This window comes from Mandrillus leucophaeus, unplaced genomic scaffold (genome assembly GCF_000951045.1).
Source record: "Mandrillus leucophaeus isolate KB7577 unplaced genomic scaffold, Mleu.le_1.0 Scaffold81, whole genome shotgun sequence".
In the NCBI taxonomy this organism is placed as follows: domain Eukaryota; kingdom Metazoa; phylum Chordata; class Mammalia; order Primates; family Cercopithecidae; genus Mandrillus; species Mandrillus leucophaeus.
The window spans coordinates 535,076-553,184 of record NW_012108808.1 but is presented as its reverse complement, the minus strand read 5'-3'; the positions used below and the strand labels follow the sequence as shown (position 1 = coordinate 553,184).

The following is an 18,109-nucleotide window of genomic DNA, read 5'->3' as shown; positions in this document are numbered from 1 at the left end:
GGGACATCACAGACCCATAAGATGCCACGTGCAGAACTGAAGCTCCAGATGTATGGCTCCAGTAGAACCATGCCAGATATCTCCAGGCATCTGGGTCACCTTAGCTGAGGCCTCAGACACTGTGGAGCAGAGACAAGCTGTCCCTACTGTTCTGCATGAATTCTGACCATAGAATTGTTAGCATAATAAAATGGCTATTGTTTATGCTTTTACATTTGGCAATGACTTGAGTAGCAGCAGAAAACCAGAACAGCCCTCATGATATTTCTATAATGCAGGTTTTAGCACGGTTTTCTCCTCTTGCTCAAAACCCCTTTAAGGCTAATCACTACAATACAGTTAATTTTCTTTAACATAGCTGAGAAGATATTTTATTATATCATCTTCCCATTTTATCTTCCACCAATGTATCACATTCTAAACTCCCATTATACTGAATACATTGAATACAATTATTCTTTCACACCTCTTTATATTTGTATATTCTGCTTCTTTTACCTGGAATGCCCTCTGCATTCCCATCCATCCCTATTTCTCTGGCAAACTCAGACTCATTTTTAAAAGACTTGAAATATACATCTGAACCAAGCTGAACTACCATCCCCATCCCTATCCCACTCCTGGAAAAGTTAAATTCTTCTAAGGCACCCTTTACAGCATTCTGTAATCAATTATTTACTCTACTGGTTGTCCCACTAGTCTATGAGTAACAAATTCTATTTTGCTAATGTTCTCTTCTCTAGGAGCCCATGGCAGTGTCTGGTACATGGTGGGCACTCAATACATGTCTATTAAGTGTGAAAGTAATGTCATCTTCCTCTGTAGTTCTAGGATGCTAAGACTATATATGTCACAAATGCTTTCACATTTTTTAATACTGTAAATATTAAAGTAAATGTGTCTTTTACCTCCAGGTGAAATGAATATCCTTGAGAAAGAGAATCAGAATTTACACAACTTGAAATGCAAAGCACACAAAGGAGAAACTCAAGTTTCATTTCCTCTAAGTACAGCTTTTGTGCTATGATTCCCATGTGCTACAAAACCCAACCAAAGAAAACTAGCCCACTAAAAGAAGCTTCTCTCTCCAACTATATGAAAAGTGCAGGTGGATGACAAAGGTAATCTAAAATGTGGAGAGACAAAAGACTACAACCAGAAGCAGTAGCTGCACAGAGAGAGAGAGAGAGAGAGAGAGACAGGGAGGGAGGGAGGGAGGGAGAGAGGGAGGGAGGCAGGGAGGCAGGGAGGCTGAACGGACTGGCAGGGGTGAGGTATTATGTCACAGAGAACCAATCTAAAGGAAGGTGACAATCAAGAATGTTCAGTCTAGAACTACCAAAACTTCACCATCCTAGGTAACCTCTTTCAACTCAGAAGACAGCGAAACTACTTTAGTGACAAACATTATGGTCACATCATAATTCCTATGGGCATCGAGTTGTAGGAAGAAACTGCTTTCCAAAAAAGCATTTGTTTCAGATAGTTTAATGTGTGCAAGCTCTTGCTGTGGAGGTCAAGTACAAAATTGTAATGGCTAAAAATTTAGGGAATCTCCTACGAAGTGAAGACACAGAGTAATTTACATAGACAATCAACAAGTCCTGAGTTTCTTTTTTTTCTCCTGGAATCTTTTCCTGAAGTAATTAGCTGAGTTTCTTAACTTTCAGATGAAACATCACTGGCTGTCACTACACATACAGGATCACAAAGCTACACAAAAATGTGCAATTAAAAAAATAAATAAAAAAAGGGAAACATCATTGTACACTGGGAAAAGAAAAATATCCTTACCTTTTCTTCTGAAGAAATGGTAAGTTTGTCGCTTGAGATTAAGCTGCACACTTGTTCAATGCCAAGATTGAGAAATTCTTCACTAAGTACGACATCTGTAAAATGTTGCTCTGTTTGGGAATTAAAAAGAAAATCCATTAATATCAACATTCCATTATCATAGTCTCAAAATGCTTAAAAAAGGTTTTTCTTAATTTAATCTAATTTAAGAATGAGAAAACCAGTTGCACGCCTCCAGGCAAGAATTAACAAGATAAACCCAAAGAAACTTATAGATACCTGGGGATGTACCTTCAGTGATTTGTTTATACAACAGCACATTAGCAGTGCAAGTAGGAAAGCTGCCTTAATATACAGGCACTTAGCTGAATCACTCTTGCTTTACATGGTGGTATTTTAGGCTTAAAAAATCTATTCCTTATATGGTATGACACTATCAGTACTTAAATTTGTAAAACCTTTTGATTATATAAATCAGATAAAGAACATGATGTTATATTGTCATATCCCACATGTCACATCATGTGAAACATTAGAGGGTTTTTCCTTACAGAGTAAGGAAAAAAGCCTTGCTTTATTTGGAAACTAAAGAAATCTCAAATGCTGGTCAATCTGAATATATGACCAACATTTTCTTAAAAAGAGACAGAACTGGGCCGGGCGCGGTGGTCACGCCTGTAATCCCAGCACTTTGGGAGGTAGAGGTGGGCAGATCACGAGGTCAGGAGATTGAGACCATCCTGGCTAACACAGTGAAACCTCGTCTCTACTAAAAATACAAAAAAAAAAAAAAAAAAATTAGCCAGGCGTGGTGGTGGGCGCCTGTAGTCCCAGTTACTTGGGAGGCTGAGGCAGGAGAGTGGCGTGCATCTAGAAGGTGGAGCTTGCAGTGAGCTGAGATCACGCCACTGCACTCTAGCCTGGGCAACAGAGCAAGACTCTGTCTCCAAAAAAAAAAAAAAGAGAGAGACAGAATTGGTTTATGATATAGATAGCTCTGGATTCTAAATAAACAGTTTACTCCAGGATCAAATTCCAGGATTTTATGCTTCAACCCATTTCTAGAAACTTGTAAAATTAGTAATTCTTAAATACTTAAAAAAAAATTTTCCCTTGATTTCACAAATATGGCCACTCTTTCCAAGGGGAAAAAAGATTGCTTCTTGGCCTTTTGGCTAAGATCAGGTGTAGTATCTGCTCTTATCAGTTTAACATCCGATACGTCCTCCATCCAAGGGGGGAAAAGACTGTAAGTGTAATGAGTGAAAAACTTACAAAGAACGAATCTTTTATAAAATAACCTTTCTTGCGAATCCACCTCACAAGGGAATGTGGTGGTTTGGGCTGCAGAGTCAGACATACCAGGGTTGAATCCCAGCTCTGCCACATGCTAGCTTGTACAACCTTGGCAGGTATGTAATTTCCCTAAGCCTTGGTTTCCTCATCTGTAAAATGAGGATAATAAAAATAATAAGAAGATTGCTGTGAGGATTAAATAAGCTAGTGGCTTATAAAGCACTTAGAACTGTGTCTGTACAGAGTAAGGATTCAATAATTTAGCTCTTGTTAATATTCTAAATTCTAAAGTAAAATCTTGCTAGAAAATCTAGGTTAATTTCTAGGTCATCACAATGAACCATATTTATTTCACCTTATAAAATCCTTATAAATAGGGTTTATAAAACTGTTTTATAAGGTGAAATAAAAGACTCATTTCATATATGTATTTCAACATACCATAAAAAGGAACAGTTGGCTTCCTCTTCAATGATATTTGAAAAATAAAATCTGCATTTTCATAGATCTCATGAAAAACTATTCAATTTACAAAAGGTTGGCAGGGCATGCTGGCTCACACCTGTAATCTCAGCACTTTGGGAGGCCAAGGTGGGCAGATCACCTGAGGTCCAGAGTCCGAGACCAGCCTGGACAATATGGTGAAACCCTGTCTCTAAGAAAAATACAAAAAGTAGCCCGGCATGGTGGCACACATCTGTACTCCCAGCTACTTGGCAGGCTGAGGAGGGAGGATTGCTTGAACCTGGGAGGAGGAGGTTGCAGTAAGCTGAGATCACGCTACTGCACCCAAGCCTGGGCAACAGAGTAAGATTCTGTCTCCAAAAAAAAAAAAGTTCACCCCAAGATAACTATAAAAATAATAAGCAGCTCTAAAATGTTTGTATTTACAAAATTTTTTGAAACTCAAAAATTTTTTGACACACAATTGTCTGAAACTCAGATTTGACCAAGCAAGGTACTGCCCTGAAATAAATAGGAAATTGAAGATGAAAATGACAAATACAGTTGGATGTTCATATGCACAAGTTCTACATCTGCAGATTCAACCAACTAGTGGTTCAACCAATCTCAAATCAAAAATATTGAGGAAAAAAATAACAATATAATAAAAAACAATATAATAAAAATATTTACATAGCACATACACTATATTAGGTATTATAAATAATCTAGGGATTATTTAAAGTACATGGGAAGCCGAGTACAGTGGTTCACACCTGTAATCCCAGCATATTGAGAGGCTGAGGCAGGAGAATTGTTTGAAACCAAGAGTTCAAGACCCTGTCTCTACAAAAAATTTAAAAATTAGCCAGGCACAGTAGTGCACATCTGTAGTCCCAGCTACTTGGGAGGCTGAGGCAGGAGGAGTTTGAGGCTACAGTGAGCTAGGATCACACCGTTGCTCTCCAGCCTAGGCAACTGGGTAATGACTTGTCTCTTTAAAAAAAATAAAAATTAAAAATAAATATACAGGAGGATGTGCATAGGTTGTATGCAAATACTACCCCATTTTGTATAAGGGACTGGAGAACCCATGGATTTTGGTATCTGTTGGGGGTCCTAGAACCAATACCCCATGGATGTAGATACCAAGGGATGACTATAGATCGAAGCAACAGAATAGAGAGCCCAGAAACAGACCCCACAAAAACACAGTCAACTGATCTGTGACAAAGAAGCAAAGGCAATTCAATAGAGAAAGAACAGTCTTTTCAACAAATGATGTTGCAACAACTGAACATGCAAAACAGTAAATCTAGACACAGACTCCACCTCTCACAAAAATTAACTCAAAATGGATCAGCGACTTAAATGTAAAACACAAAACTTAGCTTCTAGAAGATAACATAGGAGAAAATTTAACGAATCTTCTTGGGTATGGCAACGACTTTTTAGATACAACATCAAAAGTATTACCCATGAAAAAAAAAATGGTTAAGTTAGACTTCACTAAAATTAACAACTTCTGCTCTTCAAAGGATGCTCTTAAGAAATTAAAAGACAAGTCACAGACTGGGGGAAAATCTTTGCAAAACACGTAACTGATAAAGGACTGTTACCTAAAATATAAAAAGAGCACTTAAAGCTCAACAATAAGAAAATAAACAACTCAACTAAACAATGGGCAAAAAGATCTAAATGGACACTTCACCAAAGAAGACATACACAGATGGCAAATAAGCATATGGAAAGATGCTCAATATTACATGTCATTAGAGAAATGCATACTAAAACATCAATGAGATACCATTTACGTATCTATTAAATCTAGCTAAAATCCAAAACACTGACAACACCAATGCTGACAAGGACGTGGATTGACAGGAACTTTCATTCACTGCTGGTAGGAAATCAGTTTAGCAGTTTCTTCCAAAATCAAACAAACTCCACCCCCTGAGTTCAAGCAATTTTCCTGACTCAGCCTTCTGAGTAGCTGGGATTACAGGTGCATGCCACCTCACCCAGCTAATTTTTGTATTTTTAGTAGAGACAGGGTTTCACCATCTTGGCTAGGCTGGTCTCGAACTCCTGACTCAGGTGAACCTCCAGGCTCAGCCTTCCAAAGTGCTGGGATTACTGGCATGAGCCATCGCACCCAGCCAGATTACAGATTTTAAAAAGCCATCATGACTAATTGCAAAAGTACCTTCTATATCTAAAATATAATCCCACTAATTCCTGGCTTTACCAGAAGTTTATATAAAAAAAAAATTATATGCTAGGAAAGTTTTCTTTATACGCTAAGAAAAAAGGGAAAACTTTTTCAATAGTTGAGTTTGTTTTTTAAAGACTGAACATATTTAAACAAACAAACAAAGAAAAAACAAGGTTCTTTATATTAAGAGTTCCAAAGTAGGCCGGGTGCAGTGGCTCACGCCTGTAACCCCAAAATCTCGGGAGGCTGAGGAGGGTGGGTCACTTGAGTCCAGGGATTCAACACCAGTCTGGACAACATAATAAAACACCATCTCTACAAAAAATTAGCTGGGCATGGTGGTGCATGTCTGTAGTCCCAGTTACTTGGGAGACTAAGGTAGGAGAATCACCTGTGCCCAGGAGGTCAAGGCTGCAGTGAGCCACGATCGTGCCACTATACCCCTGCCTGAGCGACAGAGTGAGACTCTGTCTCAAAAAAAACAAAAAACAAAAAACAAAAAACAAAACAGTTCTAAAATAATGAGAAATAAATTCATTTTAATGAAAAGCTGGCAAACAGTATATAAATTTAGAAACATTTATGTATACCAACTTGGAAATTCAAACAGAAAACATAGCAGCCACTGAACAAAAAGAGAAGCTAACATAAACCTCTTTCTATCCGTTATAAAAATATTTTCACCTTCAAATGTATGTCTACAGTGATTTTGGGTTAAGCTTCTTCTGCGTATTTTAAATCTGAATCGAAGCAAGAGATTGCTGGCCTCCTTATGCTTTTCATGAGGGGAAAGAACTCTCCAGTGGTAACAAACATAACTGAGAGAACATAACCTTTCAATACTGTGACTACGTGTTGTCTTAGTCTCTGCTTCACTGATCAGAAAAAAATGGACTTGCTAAAAAGCCAAGTTGGTGGTGATTTTTTAAAAGTCAGCAATTACATAAATGTAGAAGGGCATTAGTAAACTCTATCTAAAACCAAGTCTGGGATCTAAATTCATCGTGTATTCTTTCCTAGTGTAGCAAAGAAGGTTAAGAGGGCAAGGAAAATAGTCAACTAATATAATTTTATTGACAAAACCATAACATAGCTGTCACTCAAACAAACACCACCCCTTCACCACTTACAAAAAAAAAAAAAAAAAAAAAAAAAAACCATTATCCTAAAGGAAAAGTGAAGAACTATTCAAATTAAAAGTAACTTTCATTGTGAACATATACATGTTTTTAAATACTTCCAATTCTCAAAAACTTTTATTTTCTATTGGAACAATCCCTCCTCCTTAGAAAAATTTTTAAGTATTGGTATCTAATGTTTACATTCTTATATTGAGCTTTCTTTGGAAAGGATGTGGTTAATATACCTGGAGCATTACTAAAATATAGAGGGCACTATTTGGCAACATCTGGAGTAAATTAGTTTACTTTAGGGCCTACCTTTCTTCTATTTATATTAACTGTATATTTCTTCAAGTGTTCTACAGCATTAACTGATAGGCAATTTAATGAGATTGTTGCTTGTAACACACTTCACACAGTCAGGAAGCACTAGATGACTGGCAAAATCACTCTAAGATATGCATGGAAAATTCTATAGGAAGAAAGGCAAGAAGGCTAGTGCAGCTCACCTGCTATTTTATATGTTCTTGATGCAAATAAATCACTATCAGTCTCTCTGGTGCTTAGTTCATGACAGTAAATGCTCTTATACTACCACTAGCACTAATAAAAATGATATAACATGAACATTCCTTCCCTGGCCTCAAGCCACAAAACCACAAAGATCAAAGTTAAAAAAAAAAAAAAAAGCAACAACCCTATTATGAAACAGTATGCTATTTCACACTGCTGGTGGGAGTATAAATCAGCACAATCTCTACAGAGAGCAATTTTGAAATCTCATCCTACAATATACTTGATCACTCATGATATGACACACTCTGAGTTATTCACTGTAGCATTGTTTTTAACAATTACAAAAGAGAGTTCATCAGGTAGACACTAGTTTAAAACATAGTATATCCATACAGTGGAATATTCTGCATCTGTAAAAATGAACAAGGAAGCCCATAATATGAAAAAAGCTTTAGGAAATACTGTCAGCTTAGAAAGGAAGCAGGACAGATGTGGGAACACATTTTTTCAGTGGCTAGATTGTTTGTTCTATGAACCATGTGAAAGGATTATTCTCTCCATGCAAGAACACAAAACAAAACCGAGAAACTAATAATAGTGATTATCTTTAGGGGGAAGAGAAATGAGGAAAAAGGGTAAAAGGATGACTCTTTCAAGGTATACCTTTCAAACACTTTTAAATCCTCACGTATATGGTAAAATGATCTTTGACAAGAGTGCCAAGACCACTCAATGGGAAAAGAACAATCTCTTCAACAACTTGTGCTGAGAAAACTAGACATCCACATGGCAAAGAGTGAAGGTGGATCATATACACCATACACAAAAATTATTTCAAAATGGACTAAGGATCTAAATGTAAGACTCAAAACTATAAAATTCCTAGAAGTAAACACAGGGGGAAAGCTTTGTGACACTGGATTGTCAATGATTTCTTGGAAATGACACTAAAAGCTCAGGCAACAAAGATGAATGGGACTACATCAAACTTAAAAGTTCAGTGAATCAAAGGACACAATAAAGTAAAAAGGCAACCTATAGAAGAGAAGGAAATATTTGTAAGTCACGTATCTGACAAAGAATTAATATCCAGAATATAAAAATATCTCCTACAACTCAACAACAAAAATCAAATAACCCAATTTAAAAATGAGCAAAGGACTAGAATAAAGGTTTCTCCAAAGATGATATACAAATTGCCAATAAGCATATGAAAAGATGACAGATGTTCAATATCACTAATCATCAGAGAAAATACAACTCAAAACCACAATGAGATATTACCCCACACCCATTAGGGTGGCTACTACAAAACAAAAAAACAAACCAGAAAATAACGGTTGTTGGCAAAGACGTGAAGATACTAGAAACCTTGTGCACTGTTGGTAAGATTATAAAATAATGCAACTATTATTTAAAAAAGCATGGAGGTTACTAAAAAAAAAAAGCATGGAGGTTACTCAAAAAATTAAAAAATTAAAAGTTGGATCATACTACCATATGATCCAACAATCCCACTCTGTTGTATATATCCAAAAGAATGAAAAGCAGAGTCTTGACGACATATCTGTACACTCATGTTCACAGAAGCATGACTCACAATAGCAAGAGGCAGAAGCAGGTATCCACTGATAAATGAACGAATAAGTGAAATTGGTATAAACATATACTACATATACATACAATTCCTTAAGAAGGAAGGAAATCCTGTCACAATGCAACATGGATGAAGCTCAAGAATACTATGCTAAGTGTGGTGAGTCAGTCACAAAAATTAAAAAATACTGTATGATTTCACTTATATGAGGTATCTAAAGGAATCAAATTTATAGAAACAGGAAGTGTTTCCATACTTGCCAGGGACTAGTGGAAAGTGGAAAAGATAAGTTGTTTAAAAGGTACAGGGTTTCAGTTTCGCAAAATGAAGACATCCTAGAGATCTGTTTCACAACAAAGCAAATACTTACACATAACACTACTGAATGGAACACTTAAAATGGCTAAGTTGGTAAATTTCAGGTTATATATTCTTTACCACAAATATTTTTAAAAGTTTATAACCATTTGAAAACATTGGTGATGAAAATTAAAAAACAAAAACAAAAACAAAACAAGCAACTAGATCCAACTACTCTCCTTCCCCAGTGAGAAAGGAAGTGTTGCTATAGACAGTAAATGCGTGTCACTGTCTTGACTTCAGTGGACAAATACCTGCTCTGCTAAAAAAGAAAGATCACTGGGTTAACATCCCTACGTTTGACCGCTGTCCTACCTTGTCAGCCTCCACACGAGACTTCTCAAGAGCACATCTTAATACTGAAGCCTCTGCGTGCTGATGCACACTCACATCTTTATGTTATGGCATAGCCTCTGGCTCAATTTTACCTTGAAACAGTTCTTTGGAAGTCTTTTTCTTGATATTAGTCCTTTTCGACCTCTCTGCTGATTTTAACCTTAATGGCCTTCTCTACTGGTTAGGATTATATATATTTTTCTACCTTTCTGACTAGTCAATCTGCCTCCTTTACCTCCCCTAAAATAGGTATTACTATGGTCCTGCCTGCCTTGAGCCTACTTTTGATTCTCCACTTGTTCTGTCTTAACTATTTCATGTACATTACTGTCCACAGTTATCTTTATTACCCTAATATTGTTGCTCCCAGATCCAACCTCTCCCCCAAACCCCAATGTTTGAATTTCTAGCGGTCTGTTAGTCTCCATATGAAGATGATCTAATCGTCATGGCTCTTTTAAACAAGACAGAGCCACCCACACACCATGAAACCAGTACCACATACAGGCAGTCCTCTAAAACCCTCACATTAATTACTACCTTGGGCCACTTACCTTGGCCTGTTTTGAGCTCTGTGGTCTGACTTTTCATCATTGTGCATTTTTCCACTGATGCTGTGCTTCACTCTTTGGCCTGATACTTGATAAAGATTCTCTATGTCTGTTGATATTCCTCTCAACATAAATCAAGTGCTTCCTCTGGCCAAGCTGTCTTTGGCTACTGTTAAACATCTTGCCCAATCTGAGAACCTTTCAATTGATACTGCACTTCACTGCTGGCTCTCCCTCAAGCAAACAAGACGAGGATATACCTATGTTTCAAACCGTCTCAGTGCCCTTCTCCAGACACCTGTTGGACCTCCCGTGTTCCCTTTGTGTCCTAATGGCTACACTCTGATTCTAAGGCTGAATGAGCTCTTAGTCACAGTCATTCTCGCCTCCCTCCCTCTCTTTTATTATCTGATAAAAACAATAAAATTTACCACCTTAATCATTTTTAAGTGTAAAGTTTAACAGTGTCAAGTATATCCACACTGGGCCAGGCACGGCAGCTCAGGCCTGTAATCCCAGCACTTTGGGAGGCCGAGGCAAGTGGAACACCTGAGGTCAAGAGTTCGATACCAGCCTGGCCAACATGTTGAAACCCCGTCTCTACTAAAAATACAAAAATTAGCCAGGGATGGTGGCATGAGCCTGTAATCCCAGCTACTTGGGAGGCTGAGGCAGGAGAATTGCTTGAACCCAGGAGACGGACGTTGCAGTAAGCCGAGATTGTACCACTGCACTCTAGCCTAGGGAACAAGAACAAAACTCCATCTCAAAAAAAGTAGTATAGTCACATTGTTATGAAAAAGATCTAACATTTTCATCTTGCAAATATGAAATTCATTAAATAACTACCCTTTCCCTCGTCATCCCACTCTTTTTTTAACGTCTAATGTGAATTGTTTCATAAACCGTTAATTCTTTCTCAGTAATGTCATAAAAATAGTAAGATTTAGTGGTATAAGGGATCTGAAAGGTCACCTGACACAGCTTCTGTAATATGTATGTGTAACCTTAAAAAGTTTCACAATAAATGGTTATCTAGCTATAGTTTACACACATCAACAGATGGCAAGACAGTCATATCATCTTTGAACACTGATAAAGTTTGGCTCTGTGTTCCCATCCAAATCTCATCTTGTAACTCCCATAATTCCCATGTGTTGTGGGAGCGACCCAGTGGGAGATGACTGAATTACGGGGGCAAGTCTTCCTTGTGTTGTTCTCATGACAGAATGGGTTTCACAAGATCTGATGGTTTTAAAAATGGGACTTTCCTTGCATAAGCTCTGTTTGCCTGCTGCCATCCATGTAAGATGGGACTTGCTTCTCCTTACCTTCGACCATGATTGTGAGGCCTACCCAGCCATGTGGAACTGTTAAGTCCAATAAACCGCTTTCTTTTGTAAATTGCCCAGTCTCAGATATGTCTTTATCAGCAGTGTGAAAGTGAACTAGTACAGTAAATTGGTACCAGTAGAGTGGAGTGCTGCAGAAAAGATACCCAGAAATGTGGAAGACTTTGGAACTGGGTAACAGTCAGAGGTTGGAACAGTTTGGAGAGCTCAGAAGAAGATGACAGAAAAATGTGAGAAAGTCTAGAAGTCCTTACAGATTTGTTGAATGGCTTTGACAAAAATGCTGACAATGATATGGACAATGAAATCCAGGCTGAGGTGGTGTCATATGGAGATGAGAAACTTGTTGGGAAATGGAGCAAAGGTGACTCTGGTTATGTTTTAGCAAAAAGACTGGAGGCACTTTGTCCCTGCCCTAGAGAACTGTGGAATTTTGAACTTAAGAGAGATGATTTAGGGTATCTGGTGGAAGACATTTCTAAGCAGCAAAGCATTCAAGAGGCGACTTGGGTGATGTTAAAGGCAGTCAGTTTCAAAAGGGAAACAGAGCATAAAAGTTTGGAAAATTTGCAGCCTGACAATATGACAGAAAAGAAAATCCCATTTTCTGAGGCAAAAGTCAAGACAGCTGCAGCAATTTGCAAGGAGCCAACTGTTAATCACCAAAACAATGGGGAAAATGTCTCCAGGGCATGTCAGAAGCCTTTGCAGCAGCTCCTTCCATCACAGGCCCAGAGGCCTAGAAGGGTCCCTGTGCTTTGTGCAGCCTAAGGACTTGGTGCCCTGTGTCCCAGCCACTCCAGCCATGGCTGAAAGGGGCCAACATAGAGTTCAGGTCGTGGCTTCCAAGGATGCAAGCCTCAAGCCTTGGCAGCTTCCATGTGGTATTGAGCCTGTGAGCACACAGAAGTCAAGAATTGAGGTTTGGTAACCTCCACCTCGATTTCAGATGTATGAAAATGCCTGTATGTCCAGGCAGAAGTTTGCTGCAGCAGCAGGGTCCCTCATGGAGAACCTCTGCTAGAGCAGTACAGAAGGGAAATGTGGGGTCAGAGTCCCCGCACAGAGTCCCTACTGGGGCACTGCCTAGTGGAGCTGTGAGAAGAGGGCCACCATCCTCCAGAACCCAGAATGGGAGATTCACTGACAGCCTGCACCATGTGCCTGGAAAAGCCGCAGACACTCAACACCAGTCCCTGAAGGCAGCTGGGAGGTAGGAGCTGCCCAAGACCGTGGGAACCTACCTCTTGCATCAGTGTCACCTGGATGTGAGACACGGCGTCAAAGGAGATCATTTTGGGGCTTTAAGATGTGACTGCCCCACTGCATTTTAGACCTGCATGGGGCCTGTAGCCCCTTTGTTTTGGCCAATTTCTCCCATTTGGAATGGCTGTATTTACCCAATGCTTGTATCCCCGTTGTATCTAAGAAGTAACTAACTTGCCTTTGATTTTACAGGCTCATAGGTGAAAGGGACTTGACTTATCTGGGATGAGACTTTGGACTGTGGACCTCTGAGTTAATGCTGAAATGAGTTAAGACTTTGGGGGACTGTTGGGAAGGCACAATTGGTTTTGAAATGTGAAGATATGAGATTTGGGAGGGGCCAGAGGTGGAGTGATATAGTTTGGTTCTGTGTCTCCACCAAATCACATCTTGCAGCTCCCATAATTCCCATGTGTTGTGGGAGGGACCCAGTGGAAGATGACTGAATTTTGGGGATGGGTCTTTCCCATGCTCTTCTCGTGATAGTGAATGGGTATCATGAGATCTGATGGTTTTAAAAATGGGAGCTTCCTTGTACAAGCTCTCTTTGCCTGCTGCCATCAACGTAAGACACGACTTGCTCCTCTTTGCCTTTCACCATGATTGTGAGGTCTCCCCAGCCATGTGGAACTGTTAAGTCCAATAAACCTCTTTCTTTTGTAAATTGCCCAGTCTCGGGTATGTCTTTATCAGCAGCACAGAAACGGACTAATACAAACACTTACTATTAGAAGCTCTTCTGTACATTGCTCTAAAATCTTTTTCACTTTTATATTATAACACTGATAATTCTGCCACCACAATAAACAGAACAAGATTAATTCAATTCCTCAAAATCTTAGAGCATTATATTTTCCCAAATTATCTTTCAATGGTCTGCACAATCCTATGTCCTTCAACCACTCCTTGCACAACATGATTTGGGGTCTTCATCATCACCCTCGCTATAAATTCAGGGCTCTAGTGCATCAGTCTCTCTCAAAACACTGAACCTAAAAATAAACTCAATTTCATAGCTATGAACTGGACAGAACAGAATAGGATAATCACCTTACACCTTTCTGGATACAATTACATAATTGGTTCCCATTGAATATACCATCAACTAAAAGCCTAACATCTTTGCATTCGTTTGGTTAATAAAAGCCTAACACAACACAGCCAAAGTGAAAAATTCTTCCTTTTCAGAGAATGAATTCTTTTTCAGTCTACTGTATCTCAGTAAGGTACAGTAAAAATCAGCAGCTACTGCACACTGGCTATAAATATGCATACACTAAAATGTACCTACAAAGAATTTACCTACACTGTAATGCTAAAAGGCAGGTCATCTCAGAGTGTAATCCGTTTCCTCCACTTATACTCAGAGTTAGTTCCCATATCTATGATCTTGCTTCATTCACCTCCTCTCTATGTTCATTACCCTAGTTCTAACCCTATTACCAACCTCAATTATTGCTTCCAAACCTTTCACCCACATATTCACTGGACATCTTGTTATGGATCACAGCTTGTGACATTAGTAATTTACCTTCAGTAGTTCACCACTGGCCACTGAATAAAGCCCAACACAGTTATACTGACGTTTAATCATCGGTTTCTTCTCTCTGAACAAATACCATAATTGCAATAGGGCACAATTCCCAGTAGTAAAGACTATGCCATCAATATGCTATACACGTTAAACACATAAACTACACACATATAATGTGTATATATATGCATCCTTCCATACATGTATATGGAATATACATTTCATTCCTCCCATAATGAACATATATGCTCATTACTCTCTAGAGCAATTGAACTTTTCTGTTTCCCTCCAGGAAATAAAATAAGCTAATCATGAAATGAAAGACAGTCCCTAGAATTTGCCATACCAGGTCAAGAGAGAGCATCAGGGCCTGGCACAGTGGCTCACGCCTGTAATCCCAGCACTTCGGGAGGCCAAGGCGGGTGGATAACACGGTCAGGAGATCGAGCCCATCCTGGCTAACACGGTGAAAACCTATCTTTACTAAAAATACAAAAAATTAGCCAGGCGTGGTGGTGGGCGCCTGTAGTCCCAGCTACTGGGGAGGCTTGAGGCAGGAGAATGGCAAGAACCCAGGAGGCGGCGCTCGCAGTGAGCCAAGATCTTGCCACTGCACTCCAGCCTGGGTGATGGAGCGAGACTCTGTCTCACAAAAAAAAGAGAGAGAGCATCAGGTTAGGACCCTCATCCCAAATAAGTGTAATAAAATCAACAATATAAGTCCCAAGTCTTATTTGTTCTGTTTTATATCCTGCAACGAGGTACAAAGTACCCTTTGTATTTGATTTCTAAATGCCAAGTACCTTTCTGAACAAAATTAAAATGCCATGATGGGTCTCCATAATTCCTCTATACTCAATGCAGAGTCCCATTTGAGAAGTGAGGGCAAAAGTATGAATAACAATAGTATCTTAGATCCATAAGCAGCTCATCCCTAACAGACAAAGTGTTTTTGGGAAAATAGACATATCTCTGGTCTTCATTTTCCTAATTAATAAAATGAAAGTGTTGGACTAGATAACTGCTAAGATTTCCTATAACATTAATACTCTGTGATTCTTTGACTTTCAACACTATTAATCTTTAGGAGAAAAAAATCATATATGTCTCCAGCAGTTCTATTAACATGAGGCAATTTTAATGAAACCTGAAAACGGTTAACTCAAGTAAGCCAGAAAAAAAACCTGTCAACAAGGCACAGCAGAGACTGTATGTCGTTTACTAAGGAATAAAAAGGACCATAATGAATGCATGAATATACAAATAATTAACTCTTTCAAGAAGCACCATTTGAGTTGGCATGACTTCAGCTAAAAAGTGCTGGTATCAAGTGCTTTCACAGTTCTCCAAAGGAAGAATCTTCTGTATCAGTAAATTAACATTGCAATAGACCCTTGAATAATCAGCATCTATTCTTTGGCATGCATATCCCATGGCTAAGGCTAGTAATACTGCTATTAAAACCACTCACTCAACACAAATTTCTTTCAAGAGGGCAGTATTCAAATCATGAGCTTATTCTAACCGATGTTTATTCCAAGCAGTGATTCCTAGCCTAAATTATAGAAAGGTGGGCAAATGATTGAATTTTCTGTAGAAGAAACTATTATAAAAACTGGTTTTACAGAGAATAACGCATATTCCAAATATACTTAATTAGGGTGTGAGTTTATTGTTACTGGACTATAAAGTTAGATTATAAGCAAGGGTTAAATTGTATTGAGCCTGTTATCTATCACCCACAACAGTGTGGGCAATGCCAGGCACATAGAGAGGATAGGTTTGAAATGACTGACTACTGGGTCTGGGCTGAACGGCCAAGAGTTGGCTGGAAGAACAAGTGCCAAAGAGCACAGATTTATGAAGAAATACAAGAGAATGAGAAGGCACACATGTAGTCCAAACCAAGGTGGAAACCCCAGAGTACTAAATACCAGAAAGATCCAACAGACCCTGGAACTGTAGTCTAAGGTGATGAATGGGTTTGTTGGGGGAAGATGAGGGTTACAAGGAGCTATGAAGGAGTCTCACGTGACCCAACAATATAGATTCTGAAGGCGTTGATGGCAGAAGAAACAAAATACACAGGGAAAGAAAATCTCAGTGTTAAATCCAGAAGTATGTCCGGAAGCCAAGAGAGAAAATGAGCTGCAGACAGAACGCAGTAGCCCGCCAGCCAGCCAGTAAAGAAGTGAGAGGCTGGTTCAGCGGACATGCGCGGCCTCGCTCTTTGGACTCGTCACCCGCCCCTCCCCCCCGCGCCGCCGTCACCCAGGAAACCGGCCGCAATCGCCGGCGGACATGAAGCTGGTCTCATGGCAGCCTCCAAGAAGGCAGTTTGGGGGCCATTGGTGGGGGCGGTGGACCAGGGCACCAGTTCGACGCGCTTTTTGGTTTTCAATTCAAAAACCGCTGAACTACTTAGTCATCATCAAGTGGAAATAAAACAAGAGTTTCCAAGAGAAGGATGGGTGGAACAGGACCCTAAGGAAATTCTACATTCTGTCTATGAGTGTATAGAGAAAACATGTGAGAAACTTGGACAGCTCAATATTGATATTTCCAACATAAAAGCTATCGGTGTCAGCAACCAGAGGGAAACCACTGTAGTCTGGGACAAGATAACTGGAGAGCCTCTCTACAATGCTGTGGTGTGGCTTGATCTAAGAACCCAGTCTACCGTCGAGAGTCTTAGTAAAAGAATTCCAGGAAATAATAACTTTGTCAAGTCCAAGACAGGCCTTCCACTTAGCACTTACTTCAGTGCAGTGAAACTTCATTGGCTCCTTGACAATGTGAGAAAAGTTCAAAAGGCTGTTGAAGACAAACGAGCTCTTTTTGGGACTATTGATTCATGGCTTATTTGGAGCTTGACAGGAGGCGTCAGTGGAGGTGTCCACTGTACAGATGTCACAAATGCAAGTAGGACTATGCTTTTCAACATTCATTCTTTGGAATGGGATAAACAACTCTGTGATTTTTTTGGAATTCCAATGGAAATTCTTCCAAATGTCCGGAGTTCTTCTGAGATCTATGGCCTAATGAAAGCTGGGGCCTTGAAAGGTGTGCCAATATCTGGGTGTTTAGGGGACCAGTCTGCTGCATTGGTGGGACAAATGTGCTTCCAGATTGGAGAAGCCAAAAATACGTATGGAACAGGATGTTTCTTACTATGCAATACAGGCCATAAGTGTGTATTTTCTGATCATGGCCTTCTCACCACAGTGGCTTACAAACTTGGCAGAGACAAACCGGTATATTATGCTTTGGAAGGTTCTGTAGCTATAGCTGGTGCTGTTGTTCGCTGGCTAAGAGACAATCTTGGAATTATAAAGACCTCAGAAGAAATTGAAAAACTTGCTAAAGAAGTAGGTACTTCTTATGGATGCTACTTCGTCCCAGCATTTTCGGGGTTATATGCACCTTATTGGGAGCCCAGCGCAAGAGGGATAATCTGTGGACTCACTCAGTTCACCAACAAATGCCATATTGCTTTTGCTGCATTAGAAGCTGTTTGTTTCCAAACTCGAGAGATTTTGGATGCCATGAATCGAGACTGTGGAATTCCACTCAGTCATTTGCAGGTAGATGGAGGAATGACCAGCAACAAAATTCTTATGCAGCTACAAGCAGACATTCTGTGTATTCCAGTAGTGAAGCCCTCGATGCCCGAAACCACTGCACTGGGTGCTGCCATGGCGGCAGGGGCTGCAGAAGGAGTCAACGT

General features: G+C 39.5%; 2 protein-coding genes across 5 annotated transcripts in view; one reads left to right on the top strand and one right to left on the bottom strand.

The window, feature by feature from the left end:
- The window catches only part of KLHL2 (kelch-like family member 2), a 139,983-nt gene that overhangs the window by 26,679 nt on the left and 95,195 nt on the right, over positions 1-18,109 (bottom strand). For both annotated transcript variants that reach the window (XM_011967776.1, XM_011967777.1), the window contains one exon: positions 1,795-1,904. In XM_011967776.1, the coding sequence (XP_011823166.1) occupies positions 1,795-1,904 (110 nt within the window). The remainder of the gene's footprint in view (positions 1-1,794; positions 1,905-18,109) is intronic.
- Positions 16,325-18,109, top strand: part of LOC105530294 (putative glycerol kinase 3) — a 10,020-nt gene continuing 8,235 nt past the window's right edge. For all 3 annotated transcript variants that reach the window (XM_011967772.1, XM_011967773.1, XM_011967775.1), the window contains exon 1: positions 16,325-17,966. In XM_011967772.1, coding sequence (XP_011823162.1) covers positions 16,596-17,966 — 1,371 coding nt within the window. In that variant the 5' untranslated portion in view covers positions 16,325-16,595. The remainder of the gene's footprint in view (positions 17,967-18,109) is intronic.